Below are 13944 nucleotides of genomic sequence, written 5' to 3' on the forward strand. Positions count from 1 at the left end.
AAGTGACAGTAATTCATATTCACTAATCACAGTGATTATGTGAGTGCCAGACATTTTTCAGATATCGAAGACTCACTTCTTCTGTTCTTTACAAGGTTTGCATGCATTTGTTTAAGGACAGCTTTCTTAAGGTTTAACAGCATTTTCATTGGATTGAGGTCCAGATTTGAAATTTGCAACATCTTGATTCTTTTTTTTCCAGTTATTTTGTTGTGGATTTGCTGCTGTGCTTTGAACAATTGTCTTGGCATGAGCCAATTTCAGCAAAGCTGTCAGAGAGGTGACCCCACATTTGACTGTAGAATGTACAGAGGAGTTTACCAAGTCCTGTGGCTGCAAAAAGAGCATAAATCATCAGTCCTTAACCACCGTGCTTGACAGTTGTTATCAGGTGTTTGTGTCGATATACATGTTTTGCTTCTCGTTCATATGTGGTGCTTACCATTATGGCCAAACATCTCCACATCGATCTAACCTGTCCACAGGTTATTTTTCCTAGAGATGATTTTTCAGATGTAATTTTGCAAACCTGAGCTGTGCTGCTGTGTTCTTTTTAGAGGGGAGAGACTTTCTGGAAACAATTCTTCCAAAGAAGCCATATTTGTTCAGTCTTTTTATAACTGTGCTGTCGTGAACTTTCATAAGCCAGCTGAGGCCTGTAGAGTCTGAGATGTAGTGTTTTACTGATTTTATTTTGTTTTTTGCCATTTCTTTGAGCATTGCACTGTCTGACCTTGTCATGAATTGAATGTTTTCCATCCATCCATCCACTTTCTGCTGCTTATCCAGGGCTGCATTAATGGAGAAGCAGTCTAAGCAGAGAAGTCCAGCCAAAGTCATAAACTCTCCAGTGTGTGCCCCAGGATACACAGGGCATGCACAGAACAGACCACCTAGAGGGTAGGAATCATCCTTACAGATGCCTGAAGCACCTCAACTGGATCCTTTTTAAGATGGAGTAGTGGCTTTGCTTCAGTGCCCTCACAAATGATCAATCTCTTCATCCTGTCGTAACGGAGAAGCCTGGCCACCCTTTCCAATAATTGCATCTTCCCAATAAGATCATATCTGCCACCTAGGCCAGTTCTAGACAGGCATATATGAGAGGGTAGACAGAAATGTAAAGGGGGCACATGGTGGCAATGTTTCTGTTTTCCCCCTGACGGTTTGCCACCTTAACGTGGTCAGGGGGTTTGCATGCCTTAGTGACCATAAAAGCTAGACCATCAGTAGCTTAGCCTTCAGGTGGGACACCCAAGTTGGTCAGGTGTTAGGGTAGAGGCCTGACAAAGTGCAATCCAATTACATGACAAAAACAGTTATCCAGAGTAGGACTGTCACGATATTCGACTAATAATGAATACGTTGACTATCAAAATTGTCAACAACTAATTTAATAGTCGGTGCGTCGTTTAAAGCTTTATAAGATCCTGAAAGACGCAGGAATAAGCAGTAGGATTTAAGAGTGTAATAATGGACTGAATCAGAAGACAGAAAAAAAACAGAAAGCAAAAAAAACCAAAAAATAAAATAAAATATTGCTCATCAGATTCTAACAACTAAAAAAAGACATTTACCTCAATTGGATAGCCTATATCAAATATATTCAAAACCAACAATAACACTTCACACTTTTGCCAATATTAACAAAACTAAAAAGGGTAGGTTATAAAAAGAGAGAGAGAGAATTCACAATGTTTTGAAAAAGGAAAAGAAAAGAAATAGAAGACTAAAATAAAATTTCTATCCAGATCTTTACAACCAACAACATAAAATCTATCTTAATTGGATGGCCTAGTTCAAATAAATTTGCAAAATGAAGTAAGAATAAAATAAGACCTCTCAATATAGCCAGTACTTACAAAACTAAAAAGGGTTGGCATAGTAATAAAAAACAACAACATAAATACCTGTTTATCGCGGTTTCATGGAAACTCAAATTGACAGACAGACATTAAACGCACCTCATTGCCTGCCGTAGTCAAACGGGAGAAAGTACGTTCTTCGCAGCTGCACTTCATCTCAGAGGTAGGTTAATAAATTGGATTTAACTTAACCACAATACTTTGACATGGGTTCTTTATAAACTTCAGTTCAACTTGAAGGTGGAGGCAAGATGCGTTTAGCAGGATGTTTAGTTTGGGGGGGGTGTTGTGGTTGCCTGCCTACAAAGAGTGCATGGAGGTAAAGAACGAACAGCACGTGAAACCTATCGTCTCATTTGTGCCTTTTCAAGCGGATTTTTCAGCTACTGTAGTAAATCTTGTCCATATTCAGTTTGTGGGTATTCTATTATTAATCTATTATTTTCTTTCTCAACTTCTAAAAGTTGAGAAAGAAAGCTTGAGAAAGTTGACTTAAGGGGGCAGGACGTTTGTTTAAGAGGGCATTGCCCCCTTTTGCCCCACCGTATAGCCGGCCCCGTCTGCTACTAGTCTCCACAGTCTCATTGTTGGGTAACTACCCAGAGCTTGACTTTTGAAGCTCTGCATGAACGAGCTCCAACGTACCTCGGTGAACATTTTCATCAATACATCCCCAGCATGTCCCTGAGCTGATATGGTCAGGGCCTGCTGGCTGTGCGTCATACAATACTGAGAGCTAAAGGTGACAGAGCTTTTACAATATTAGTCCCCAGATGACTCTCTCCCTTAAGCTTGAGATTTGTGGATTCTATGAAAACTTTTTTTTTTTTTTAAACTTGATTTTGGGTAACTCTTTGTCTTTCTGTTTTTAGCATATTTATATATTTACCACATATTTATTTTGAAAAGCATACACTGATGTATACAAATAATGTTTATCATAGCTGTATTTTTACACTCAAGTGACAAACCCCTCAAATGGCCATACTAACCATGACAGTGGAAAGAGAAAGTCAGTAATATTACTAGAGGATCAAAAAGAGAGGAAGCATGAATGTATGTTAGACAGGTGATTTTAATTGAAATCAAACATCAACAGCTCTCTGAATTTGTTAGTTAGTTGTGACAAAAAGACACAACTAACTAACTTTTTTTTAACCACAAAGCTTCAGAAAAACACACATGACTCTGTGTGGCTTCGTGTAACGATAAGCCATCCTGCTAGTGCTGCCCGGTTTTTAAACCTCAGTTAACAGGCAGTGTATTGTTTCTGTCTTTCCTCAGTTAAGCACAATACATTCAGCCTGATTGGCCGTAATGAGTATCGGGACCTTGAAAATGACTGGAAATGTATTGAGAATGGTTCTCACTCTTCTGCCCCTTGCTTCTATCAGTCAAGGTAATTCTTTATATTCTGTATATATCCTTTTGTGCGTGCGTGCGTGTTATGATGACTCAGCAAAGATGGGTATTCGATACCAATATTGACTTCTAACACTATCTGATGTGTCTGACAGGGATCCATGGTGTTGAGTTGTTCCATTATGAAAAGATGAAAGCTGTAGTGGGCCAGAATGTTTCCTTACCCTGCACTTTAAAAAGTGCTACTGATAACAAGATTGTCAGTATTGAATGGAGTAAGGAAACAAATAAAAACACAAAGCTGGGTTTGTACAGCCAATTTTATGGAATCCATCTATTTTGGCAAAATATTACCATCCAGATTGAGAAAAACGGTACAGATGTCCTGGGTTCCCATCTAAAACTTTCTGATGTGAAGAAATGGGATGAAGGCATCTATGTTTGTGACATGGCCACCTTTCCTGCTGGATCCAGACAGGTTAAAACACAGCTAATAATCAAAGGTAAGAGAACCTAGTACGCACAAAGCCATATCTAAGTACCTAAACCAGACTTTGTAGACCACCCTGGATTTAATATTTAAATAGAAATACACAACATCTTTCTATCTAATGCTGTATTGTATATATTTCACATTACTTGAGGTTGCATCACAGCACTCAGTCTCTGCCAATCTCAGCAGCTATTTATCGCTCAGCAAATCCAAGTAAGAAAAAAAGAACACATCTAGGAGCTTTGCTAAAAGACAGTTTTCTTTTGCATATTACTTGTCTCATAAAACACGACATATACACTCTTCTGTAGGGCTGAAGGGATGTTGTAATCACAACACTGGCAGAAGACATATTACAAAATGTGCTTTTCACATCAGTCAGTCGGTTTAAATTATTATTTATTTATTTTTACGTTTTGTGTGTGATCAACAAACCTAATTAATCTCATGCTTTCCTCAATAGATGACATTAAAATAACGTGTGATGTGAATGGCACTGTTGAAGTCCATAATGGAGAAAATGTGGCAATTCGCTGCACATCATTTCCAAACGCACAGTACACATGGACCAAGGTAAAGGAAACTTGAAACTGAATTTAACTCTGACATTGTTTCAAAATAAAAGTTTTTTATGTGCTACATAATCATGCTTTGCCCCAGAATGATGAACTGTTGTCAGAGACTGAATCTCTGGAGCTCTGGTGGGTGACTGATGCTGATGCAGGGGTTTATACACTGACTGTCAACACAGGAAGCAAACGTGTGCGCAAAGAGTTTGTGGTCATAGTGCAACCACAAGTTTGAAGACAGGTGAGCGTCTTCAGTTCGTTGCTGCTGTTTGCCTCTTTGTGTCATAATAAATGATATTTAAACTATAAAATCAAAACCTCAAATCAAAACAGGTAAAAGTTTTACTATCTATTCATTTAAATGTCCTATGCCTGCTTACATTGGGTTTTCTGTGAAAGACATAAAAATAGTGATATCTGTCAAAATAGCCAATAGATGTGCATACAATACCTGTACATGCTTTATAGATTCAAGTAATTGTCTAACAAAGCCACAAGTCAATATTTGTGCTCTGACTCTTTCTAGGATGGATCTACCACCTCCTTTCAATCTCCCTCCACCTTTAGTCAAGTATACAGCTGCAAGATAGAGCAAGACTACAACAGAGCCTTTCCCCATCTTTGACACAGATTCAAATATGAAATATGTCAGTTCATTAGCTGAAAAGTGAAGTAATAGTAGGGATAGGGTTTAAGCCATGTCTTCTCTTGTTACTAATTAGAAACCAGTACAAACCAGAAGTTTTGCAAATGTAGCTCTGTCTAAAGGTGTTTTCAGGATTTTTTTTCTTTTTCTTTTCTTTTTGAATGAGGTGGCAATTGTTGATTTATTTTTGTGTATATAGCTTTGCAGTTGTAGCTGTTGATGATTTCAATTACTTTTAATTTTAATATATTTCTCAGTAATAAAGCTATAAAGCTATAAACCAACAATTAAATAAAATACAAGTACATAAAACCTGAGTAAATAATCCTGTATATGCTCTGATCCAATTTCCACAATTGTTCATTTTTTTTTTTTTTTTTTTTTTTTAAATTATAATTTGTATTTCTGATTTACTAAGTTTTACAGACCAATAAACCACAAATGCTACATTTCTGCAACATATAAATTCTTCATATAGAAACATTACGTGGACAAAAGTATTGGGTCACATCACTTAATCTTAGAATTCAGGTGTTTTCAGTGCCATTGCCACAGGTCAGTGGTGGAACTGAAAAAAATTATGTGTGGGGCAAGATGTCTAGGCAGAGTGGCACATACCTCTTTAGAGTAGTATGTGGTAAATACCCCATATGGAGTCAACAAAATATCCACAAAAACACTTTAAAATTATTTATTCTATAATTATCTCTTCTGAGAAAACAAAGGCTACAACAGGCTTTTGGACAAACAAGCAATTAGCTTTACAACTATTTTAGCCATAGTATTTTAGGTCTGATGTTTGTGCCATTTTTTTGTAAATACATGTGTGAGCAATAAATGATCAAAAACCAGGAATATGATGGATGTTTTTTTTAAAGAATTTAACCTTCTCTGTATTTTGTTTTATGGCTAGACAGAAAGCTAAATAGTATCATGTTTTGTCAATGCTATGCAGGCTGCAGCTGTACTCTGCAAAGGGGTCAAACAGCAATACAAAGGGAAATTAAAACTATACACTTGTAAAGTTAAATAAAAGTTTTGTCATTGTAATATTTTGAAGCAACCTAAAGCTCTGCATTTGCTCAGTATGTGAAAACTCTTAAAAGGCTGTGCAACATTTTTTTTTATTTATTTATTTTGAGCCTCCTATGCATACTGCTATAAAAATGCAAACATATATTTCTTGGCTGAGCTCACGCACAGGCATTTGATGATTCTCACACTCCTCCAGACTATTTTATATTCACACAATAACATAATGTGGCTTGAAGGCATGAGGGCTGGGTTTGCAGGAACATATGTACAGTAGATTCACAGTCTCACTCACTGCATATGCATCCATGTAGATCCTATTAAAGCATTTAATATTATTGCATCCATTGTATACTTCTGCAACCAACCTAAGTACGTATATGCCAGCACTTGTTTTTGTTTGTTTTATTCCCCCAGAGAACAGATGGCAACTGCCCAAACAGATGAATATCCAATTCAAAATGTGGTTCAAATTTGAAGTTACAGAATAAATCTGTTTCTGTTAACTGGCTAAAACTAATCACTAAGAGTATTTTTGATACAGACTCACTTATCTACCTCTACTGCTCCTTGGCTGGTCCGTGTTTAGAACACCGTGATGTTCTCAATTAAAAGTTATCCTCAGTTACCCTACCGCAATACAAAACGGCACCAGTGTCTGTTGCGTAATTTTTGTTTTCTTTAAGAGCGAGATTCGGGTATTGCTCATGTTAAGTTAGTGATTATAGTTTCGTTAATATTTAACAGTCAGACGAACTTGTGATGCCAGCACGTAAACGGTTAACCCGTTGTATAAAGGGGCAGTACAGACACTCGCAAAGTCTTGTTACTTCACTGACGTCTCCTCAGAGTGGCGAGGCGAGGTCACAAGTTCCCAAACAGCCCCACAGCAATCACACACTCCCCCCACAGGGAGGGCGGAGAAAGACACGCAGGAGACCAGGGGAACGCACTCGAGCCAGGTCAAAGTTACTGAAAACTGCTACCGCTGCTGAGCTCTGACAGGTGGAATGACCAACTATCCTTCACACTCCAATGGTATGCAGAGTCTCCGGAAAGAGCACCTGTATAAGGTGCTGGTCATCGGAGACCTGGGTGTCGGGAAGACTTCCATCATCAGGCGCTACGTCCACCACACCTACTCGACTAATTACCGGGCTACGATCGGAGTTGACTTCGCCCTGAAAGTGTTAAACTGGGATTCAGAGACGGTGCGGCTCCAGCTGTGGGACATTGCAGGTAGGGCAGTGAAGAAGCTGAGTGTGTGTTACGTGTTGTATCTGTCTGTAGGTGTGACAGCAGGCCAAATAAACTGGCAACTTGCTTTTCCTCCACAAAAGTTTATGGGGTGTGTAAGGGATCTGTATTGTACGCCGTTTACACCATTTTCCCTCCTTTTGGTATTTTAAAATATGAAATGTAAAAGAACTAGTGGAGGAAAAATTCAGAAAATTTGTAGCAGTGCTGCTTAGTTCCTGAAAAAAAGATCCTTTGGGTAGATAACACGTATCTTCTAAGTGACAACGAGGCATGACTCTTCTATATTTATGAAACGTTCACAACATAGAGATGCACTGTCACTGTGGAGAGCTGGTATCTGACACAACCCACGTTCTCTCTCTCTCTCTCTCTCTCTGACACACACACACTGCTTAGACAAGACCAGCACACTGTTGTTCAGTCATTCATTTAAGGTATGATGTTGCATCATGTGATTAGAGCCATGTGAGGGAGATTTAAAGAAGTTACAGGAGTGTTTTGTAGCCCTAATAAAAAAACAAAACCACCTTACTCAGTCACAACGAGCAAAGTGAGACACACACAGAGGTACATGCCTTATGGGTTTAATTTTGCTTCATTAAATTAAATGATTATGTCAGGGTCAAGTAAATATAGTAAGTCACATCTGATTTAGTTTGTCTACCTGGTTGAATTAATCCAGATGGGCAGATAGGCACTGAGGAGTGAAACATTAATCCTCTTTTCATCATATGGGGAATACATTTCATATGCTTTGATTGGAAGTCATGCAAAAGCACCGTAGGCTTACTGAATGACAGTTTATCAAGTGACAAATGTGACACATGTCTGTCTGTGACTTCTCTTACACAATGGCAATTATTTATATACAGCCTTGCACGAAAGGAGGAAGCTATCAATTTCCCCTTACTCATGATGGCAAATGGCAACACTTTGTCTTTCTCAGAGAGCTTTTATTAAAGCCAGAAGTGGCCTCTCATCCATCCATTAGTATTAACTTTTCTGCTGAGAGGACATTTCCTGCACAGCAAGCAGGATGCACACACCTACGCGCTCTGTTCCGGACCAACGAGTCAAATTAGACAGCATCACGCATCTCTGAGGGAATGTGTTGTTGACAGCTAACCTGCTCCTCTAATTTTCATTTCTTGCACAAGCTCAGATGAACCCACGTACATCCACGTGCATACATCTTCCATATAGACTTTTCATATGCGTACAGGGATAAATGCTGTTTTAGCCTACTTGCAAATTGCATGTCTAAATTAAACAAATCAAGCAGTCACATTGGCCCTATATTTATGTGCGACATGATGGTAAGACTACAGGAATGTGCGGTTTCATGGGAATGCAGGCACTGCTGACTGCAGTCAGCTGTATTAGTTGTTTTGCTGCAAACATGCAGGAAGAACAATGAAAATCTGTCATTGGATCTGATGCTGGCAACAACAACGCTGTCTTATGAATGAATGAATCTCCGTGTTTGTCTGTGTTTGTGAATCACAGGTCAGGAGCGTTTTGGGAACATGACACGAGTGTACTACCGTGAAGCCATGGGGGCCTTCATAGTGTTCGACGTGACACGGCCAACAACCTTTGAGGCTGTCGTTAAGTGGAAAGAAGATCTGGATTCTAAATTAATGCTGGCTAATGGAAAGAGCATCGCCACCGTGCTGCTGGCCAACAAGTGTGACCAGGGCAGGGAGCTGACCAACAATGGTATTAAAATGGACCAGTTTTGCAAGGACCACGGCTTTGTCGGTTGGTTTGAGACTTCTGCCAAGGTGCGACCAAAGTACAGTTATAATAAGTTTGCTACAGTTTGCTAGTCTTTTCCGAAGTATGGAAGGAAACAGATTCTTAAACAAACACAGAACATACCTCATTTTCCTAACATCATATAACAAACGCACCCTTCCTATTGGAAGTCTTTTTAAGCTGTTTTAGTTCCCATCTCTCCCACCAACATGTAGCCACAGCTTCCCTGCATCCTTCTCCACCAGCACCATAGCACCCAACTGTAAGCCCTGGGGGGATATTGACTCATCTCTCCCTAATTTTACATATAATATATTAGCAGGGAATAATGAGCCAAGAGCCTTGATGCCAAATGCTGACTATATTGTGCTGCTTTAATCAATCAGTCATTTTAAAATAGTCTTATCTGACTGAAACAGAGCTTCTTTTTTTTAGCTTTGTTCCTGAGTGTCAGAAGAGAAGCCAGTTGCTTCCCAGAGCAACCATTTAAGAAATACATACAACCCCGAGCAAGAGTGCATCTAGGGATACTTCTCAAAATATAAGCACTGTTTAGGATTGAAAGAATCCCAGCCATCTCTGAGTCACACTCTGGTCACTTTAGTCAGAAACGATCATCTCCATAGAGCTAACTGGGCTTTTATATGCTCATGAGATACATTTACAGTGCAGGGTTAGAAGAAATTCCATAAGTTATTGTTAACTGTCTGGTGTTCAAAAACTCCCACATCCTACGGGGAGTTCTGCTTCCAATCAAAACTCCACTGTTTTCAGTTCTGTTCTTGAGTGGGCATTATAAAACCTCAGTTTGATAACATATATATTTTCTACCTTCTTAATGTGCTGGATAATTTGTGTTTTAGGCACCATATAATTTGCTGTAGTTATGATATACATGCATTTGGTGTTCTGCGATCTTGACCATTTAAATTACTAGGTTTAAATAAAATGTTCACGCTCGGTGTGTTTGCAGAAGAACACTGTAAAATTGTTTTACTTTTATGCTGCTGCATAGAATTCTGCTAATATTGCATTCACTTACACATCTGTTGTTGACACTGACGTGTTGGAGCTGCTTGTGGCATCAAGACTCGACATTCTGAAAGGTCAAAGTTTATAAGGTGCAGATTTGCCCAGAAGTGTCAGAGGTAGACTATACAAACAGATGTATCCACCCCTTATGTGGAGCAGCCAGAAGAATGTTTACTGCATTTATTTAAAGACGTACATACATGATGGTGTTTCTGTGACGGTAAAAGCAGTCCGATTGGTCACATTTATAAAGGTGGGATCATGTAAATGCTTCTAATGCTCTGTTAGTGTTCTGACACAAGGTTAGTAAAACTGGGACATTGTTTTAATGAGTTCTTCTCTCTCATATAGGACAATCTCAACATCAGTGAAGCTGCAAACTTCCTAGTCAAGCACATCATGGCCACAGAAAACGACATCCTGAAAACTGTGGTACCCGACACCATCTCACCGCAACTCGACTCAAACAGGCAGATGAGCTGCTCTGGCTGCTTGAAATAACGAAAGGACAGATCACTGTGAGAACTGAAAAAGAATGGATGCACAGCAGGACTAAGAGGCAAAGCCATCTGAATCTTACAAGGAAAGGGGAGCAGTGGTGGTGTGTACTATGAAACGATTGGAACAGTTTAGGCTCTTTGGTCCAAACTAGAGTTGAACATTTTAGTTTGTTGCGCTTTTGAGGAGCAAACCAAAGCTTGCAGACTGAAGTCACTTGAAGTTGCTCATTTATTTAACACTTTTTGTTGTAACGTGCCATGCTGCGAGTGTGAAGTTTTTGCCGGAATAATGAAATAACACTGCTGTCTGTGCTTTTCGTCACGATGTGGTGTGTTGAGCCAGAGAGCATAGACACAAATCTCTGGTCATCTCTGCCTATTTTTTTTAACCTAATTAAATTTTTACTCTTACAACAACTCGCTTTGAAAAAGACTGGCAACATCTTCACCTCATGAATGGTATGAAAGTTCTCCCGATACGCTTGATGCAACACACCCAAAGGACTCAATGCAAATACACATCTTTAATTTTATTCTGCACTAGCCAAAGAAAACAGTACTGACCTCTTTCAGAGGATCCCATTTATTTATTTATTTATTTGGTATTTTCTAACGATGTGAAATTTTCACTTTTTAAAAAAAAAAAAAAAAAAATCAAATAGATGTTTATATAATTAACTTTGAGTACTTAACACTGGGTAATGTACCAAGATAAACTGCTTCAAATCTGTCACACAACTAACGAACTTTAATTTGTTGGTTATATCTGTAGTAACAGTTTGGTTGTGGCAAGAAGCTGCAAAGAAGTGGAGTGAAAGATTTTAGGCACACAAACATCCTGGAGCCTGCTTGGTGTAAGCAGACTTTTATGGCCATGGAACAGACGTGCTGGAGCAATTCAAGTTTATGTGGTCAAAGATTTCCCAGACATATGTCTTTGTCAATAGCAGGGGAGTGGTTGTCATACTGCTACACACTGGGTTTTAGGCTTATAATATCTAAATGGTAAATGGACTGCTTTGTTATTGATCTCTCATAGTGCCTTACACTACAAGCTACACTCACAGAGCATCTTACTCACAAGGACAGTTCAGTTCATTTCAGCTGGAGCCGTGGACCAAACCATCAGTTTCCGATTACCAAAACTTCACAGTGTTAGTTTGGCCCACGCTACCTCCTGAGTCACACTTTTATCAGAAGTGATTATTAAGTGTCTGTGTATGTAATTTTTCTTCATCAGAACCTAACCCCTTGTATCCATGGTAACTGGAGTCTTTTTGGAGTATCCTCCAACATCTTTGTGAAGCTATCTCTCTCTGTTTGCAGGCACACATCAACACTCATATCCATATAGACAGATTTCTGTGATCGCTGCATCCTTGTTCCTGTTCTCCTCTTCTTTTTATTGTTTCACTGTGTTTTTTACTCTCTTAGCTATTTGAAGTTTTTCTTTTGTATGTTTTCTGCTTTTTTTCCTTTTGCTTTCTTCTATTCTTTGATTTACATTTTATACATTAGGTACATTATGCAGATACTGTATGCAGCATCTTCTACATACCGTGGGATTTAGTACTTAACCTGATTGTCCAGTTGCCTTGCATTGAGCCTGCTCCTTTGTACTACTTGCTAGTATTATCCTCTAAATTCATGCCATTCTTTTTCTTCTTCTTCTGTGAATTAAGACAGGATTTGACCTGATATAAATTTAAGTTAGCTCTCATATCCTGATCTGGATCAGCCCACTAATCTGGATTAAATTAATTGTTTGGTCTGTTGGCATTTTTGCAAATGTACAATGGGAGGTTGCTTCCATAGCTGACTGAGGTTTATATGGCGGTGTCATGTGGTAGTGTGAGTTTTTATTGGTTATTTACAGCATGCACAAGGGTGGATTTAAACAATGGCCTCTCCACAGAAAAATGTCACATTTTTTAGCTCGTCATGAGAGCGTCTGACATCATGCGTCTCTCATATGATATCAGAATGGCAGCGTTACACTTTACAGGCACAGGAAAATGTGCTGTGAGAAGTCATTGTATGGTGTGTTTGAGAAGCAAAGAAAGGCTTCAAAACATCACTTCTTTAGTTGTTATGCTGTGTGCAGATTGTACTTGTGTATTTATTTTAAAGCTGTGAAATCAGTTAACACGTATAAACCATGTTATCTGTTTTTCTAACACTTTCATAAAACTTCATAAAGCAAGGACTTTATTCATCCACTTTAACGTGGAACAAACATTTATTTTCTGATCACACTGAGGACCACTGTAAGACAGTGAACAGAAAATCAGTGTCTAACTTTTATTAGTTTAATAAAAATTAGACTGTGTGTGTGTGTGAGGCTGAATCAGGACTCTAAGATTCTCATAAGGAAGCCACATGATTGTTGATTAATCTCTGCCCGAGGGTTTAGAAGATTAGGTCATCTGCTTGTGGCATGTTAAGGCATCCTTACCAAGAAAGCATCAAAGCATTTTAGAGCTCAGTCATCTGAAAACCATCAAGTTGTACGTTGACGAAACAGGATTTCCAGAAAAGTGACAAAGGACAAAATAAGATAAAGAAAGTCACTGGGCTACCATGTGCTTCCAGCCAGAAGAGGTTCAGTTGTCTTTTGTCTATAAATCTGCGGAGCAGCAATCTAGGGATGGAAATGTATTTTTCCAAAGGATAAACACCTATTTGATCTTTTTGTTGTTGTTGTTATTTGTATTTTTATTTGGAACCAGGGATGTACATGCTTGATCACACCACAACAGCTTTCACATTATAATTTTTTTGGTAATACATGTAAACCCAACACTAATGAAGAAAGTAAGTAAATAAGGTAATATTAACATAACTTTGAGGAGGTTAGCAAGTAGAGAGTGGAAGTATCTGCTCTAAATGATAATACATCGTCAATCCAGGATCCCCAAGACTTAAACACTGTTCCTCTTCCTGTCTTAAGATAAATGTCAGCTTCTCAATCATGTAAATGTCGTGAACCACAGTAATCCAGTCCTTAAGTGAAGGAGAGTCTTTCACTATTTTCTTGTCAGAGTCAATTAAATTTTGTACAGATATTTGTTTTCAAACTCATCCAGTGTATCTGCTCTTAAACGTAAATATAAGATCTCAAAAGAAAAGGGGGCTGTTATCTTAAATATTCTTCCTATAGCTATCTTTATTTGAGACCAGTGTTGCTGGAGTTGTGGGGAAGTCCAAAACACATGAAAATGGTTTGTATTTTTTTCTCTATGAAACCTCCAGCAACACAATTCTTTATTTAGGAAACTACTTTGTGAAGGTGTCCTGAAAAATCATATGTTCTCCAATTGATGTTCTGATGGTGATGGTGAAGAGGATTGTCTAACTCTGGAAGGTTGTAAGATCTAAATCATAATTTTCATATTTATACCATTCATTTGACCCTTCTTGTACTGTC

The 13944-nt window shown here is 38.6% G+C and overlaps 2 protein-coding genes across 2 annotated transcripts; both read left to right on the plus strand.

Annotated features, from left to right (window-relative positions):
* The first annotated feature begins 1976 nt into the window (after positions 1–1976).
* Positions 1977–5101, plus strand: LOC102783615 (nectin-3-like protein). Its single transcript, XM_006800076.3, has 6 exons — positions 1977–2028; positions 3150–3264; positions 3383–3730; positions 4184–4293; positions 4381–4530; positions 4816–5101. The coding sequence occupies exons 2-5, from the start codon at positions 3183–3185 to the stop codon at positions 4522–4524; spliced, it is 684 nt and encodes a 227-aa protein (XP_006800139.2). The 5' UTR covers positions 1977–2028; positions 3150–3182; the 3' UTR covers positions 4525–4530; positions 4816–5101.
* Positions 5102–6935: 1834 nt separating this feature from the next.
* rab38b (RAB38b, member of RAS oncogene family) lies at positions 6936–10923 on the plus strand. The gene is made up of 3 exons (XM_006800077.3): positions 6936–7206; positions 8734–9011; positions 10369–10923. Exons 1-3 carry the CDS (start codon positions 6978–6980, stop codon positions 10516–10518), a joined length of 657 nt encoding a protein of 218 aa, XP_006800140.1. The 5' UTR covers positions 6936–6977; the 3' UTR covers positions 10519–10923.
* Positions 10924–13944: the final 3021 nt, after the last annotated feature.

This window comes from Neolamprologus brichardi, chromosome 10 (assembly GCF_056152115.1).
Source record: "Neolamprologus brichardi isolate AB-2024 chromosome 10, ASM5615211v1, whole genome shotgun sequence".
NCBI classification, from domain to species: domain Eukaryota; kingdom Metazoa; phylum Chordata; class Actinopteri; order Cichliformes; family Cichlidae; genus Neolamprologus; species Neolamprologus brichardi.

Excerpts from the sequence above, each read along its gene's own strand:
- LOC102783615 (XM_006800076.3), top strand. The coding sequence starts at position 3,183 with ATGAGTATCGGGACCTTGAAAATGACTGGAAATGTATTGAGAATGGTT. Across the intron at positions 3,265-3,382 it reads CCTTGCTTCTATCAGTCAAG|GGATCCATGGTGTTGAGTTG; the intron begins GTAATTCTTTAT and ends TGTGTCTGACAG. Across the intron at positions 4,294-4,380 it reads CACAGTACACATGGACCAAG|AATGATGAACTGTTGTCAGA; the intron begins GTAAAGGAAACT and ends GCTTTGCCCCAG.
- rab38b (XM_006800077.3), top strand. The coding sequence starts at position 6,978 with ATGACCAACTATCCTTCACACTCCAATGGTATGCAGAGTCTCCGGAAA. Across the intron at positions 7,207-8,733 it reads CCAGCTGTGGGACATTGCAG|GTCAGGAGCGTTTTGGGAAC; the intron begins GTAGGGCAGTGA and ends TGTGAATCACAG. Across the intron at positions 9,012-10,368 it reads GGTTTGAGACTTCTGCCAAG|GACAATCTCAACATCAGTGA; the intron begins GTGCGACCAAAG and ends TCTCTCATATAG.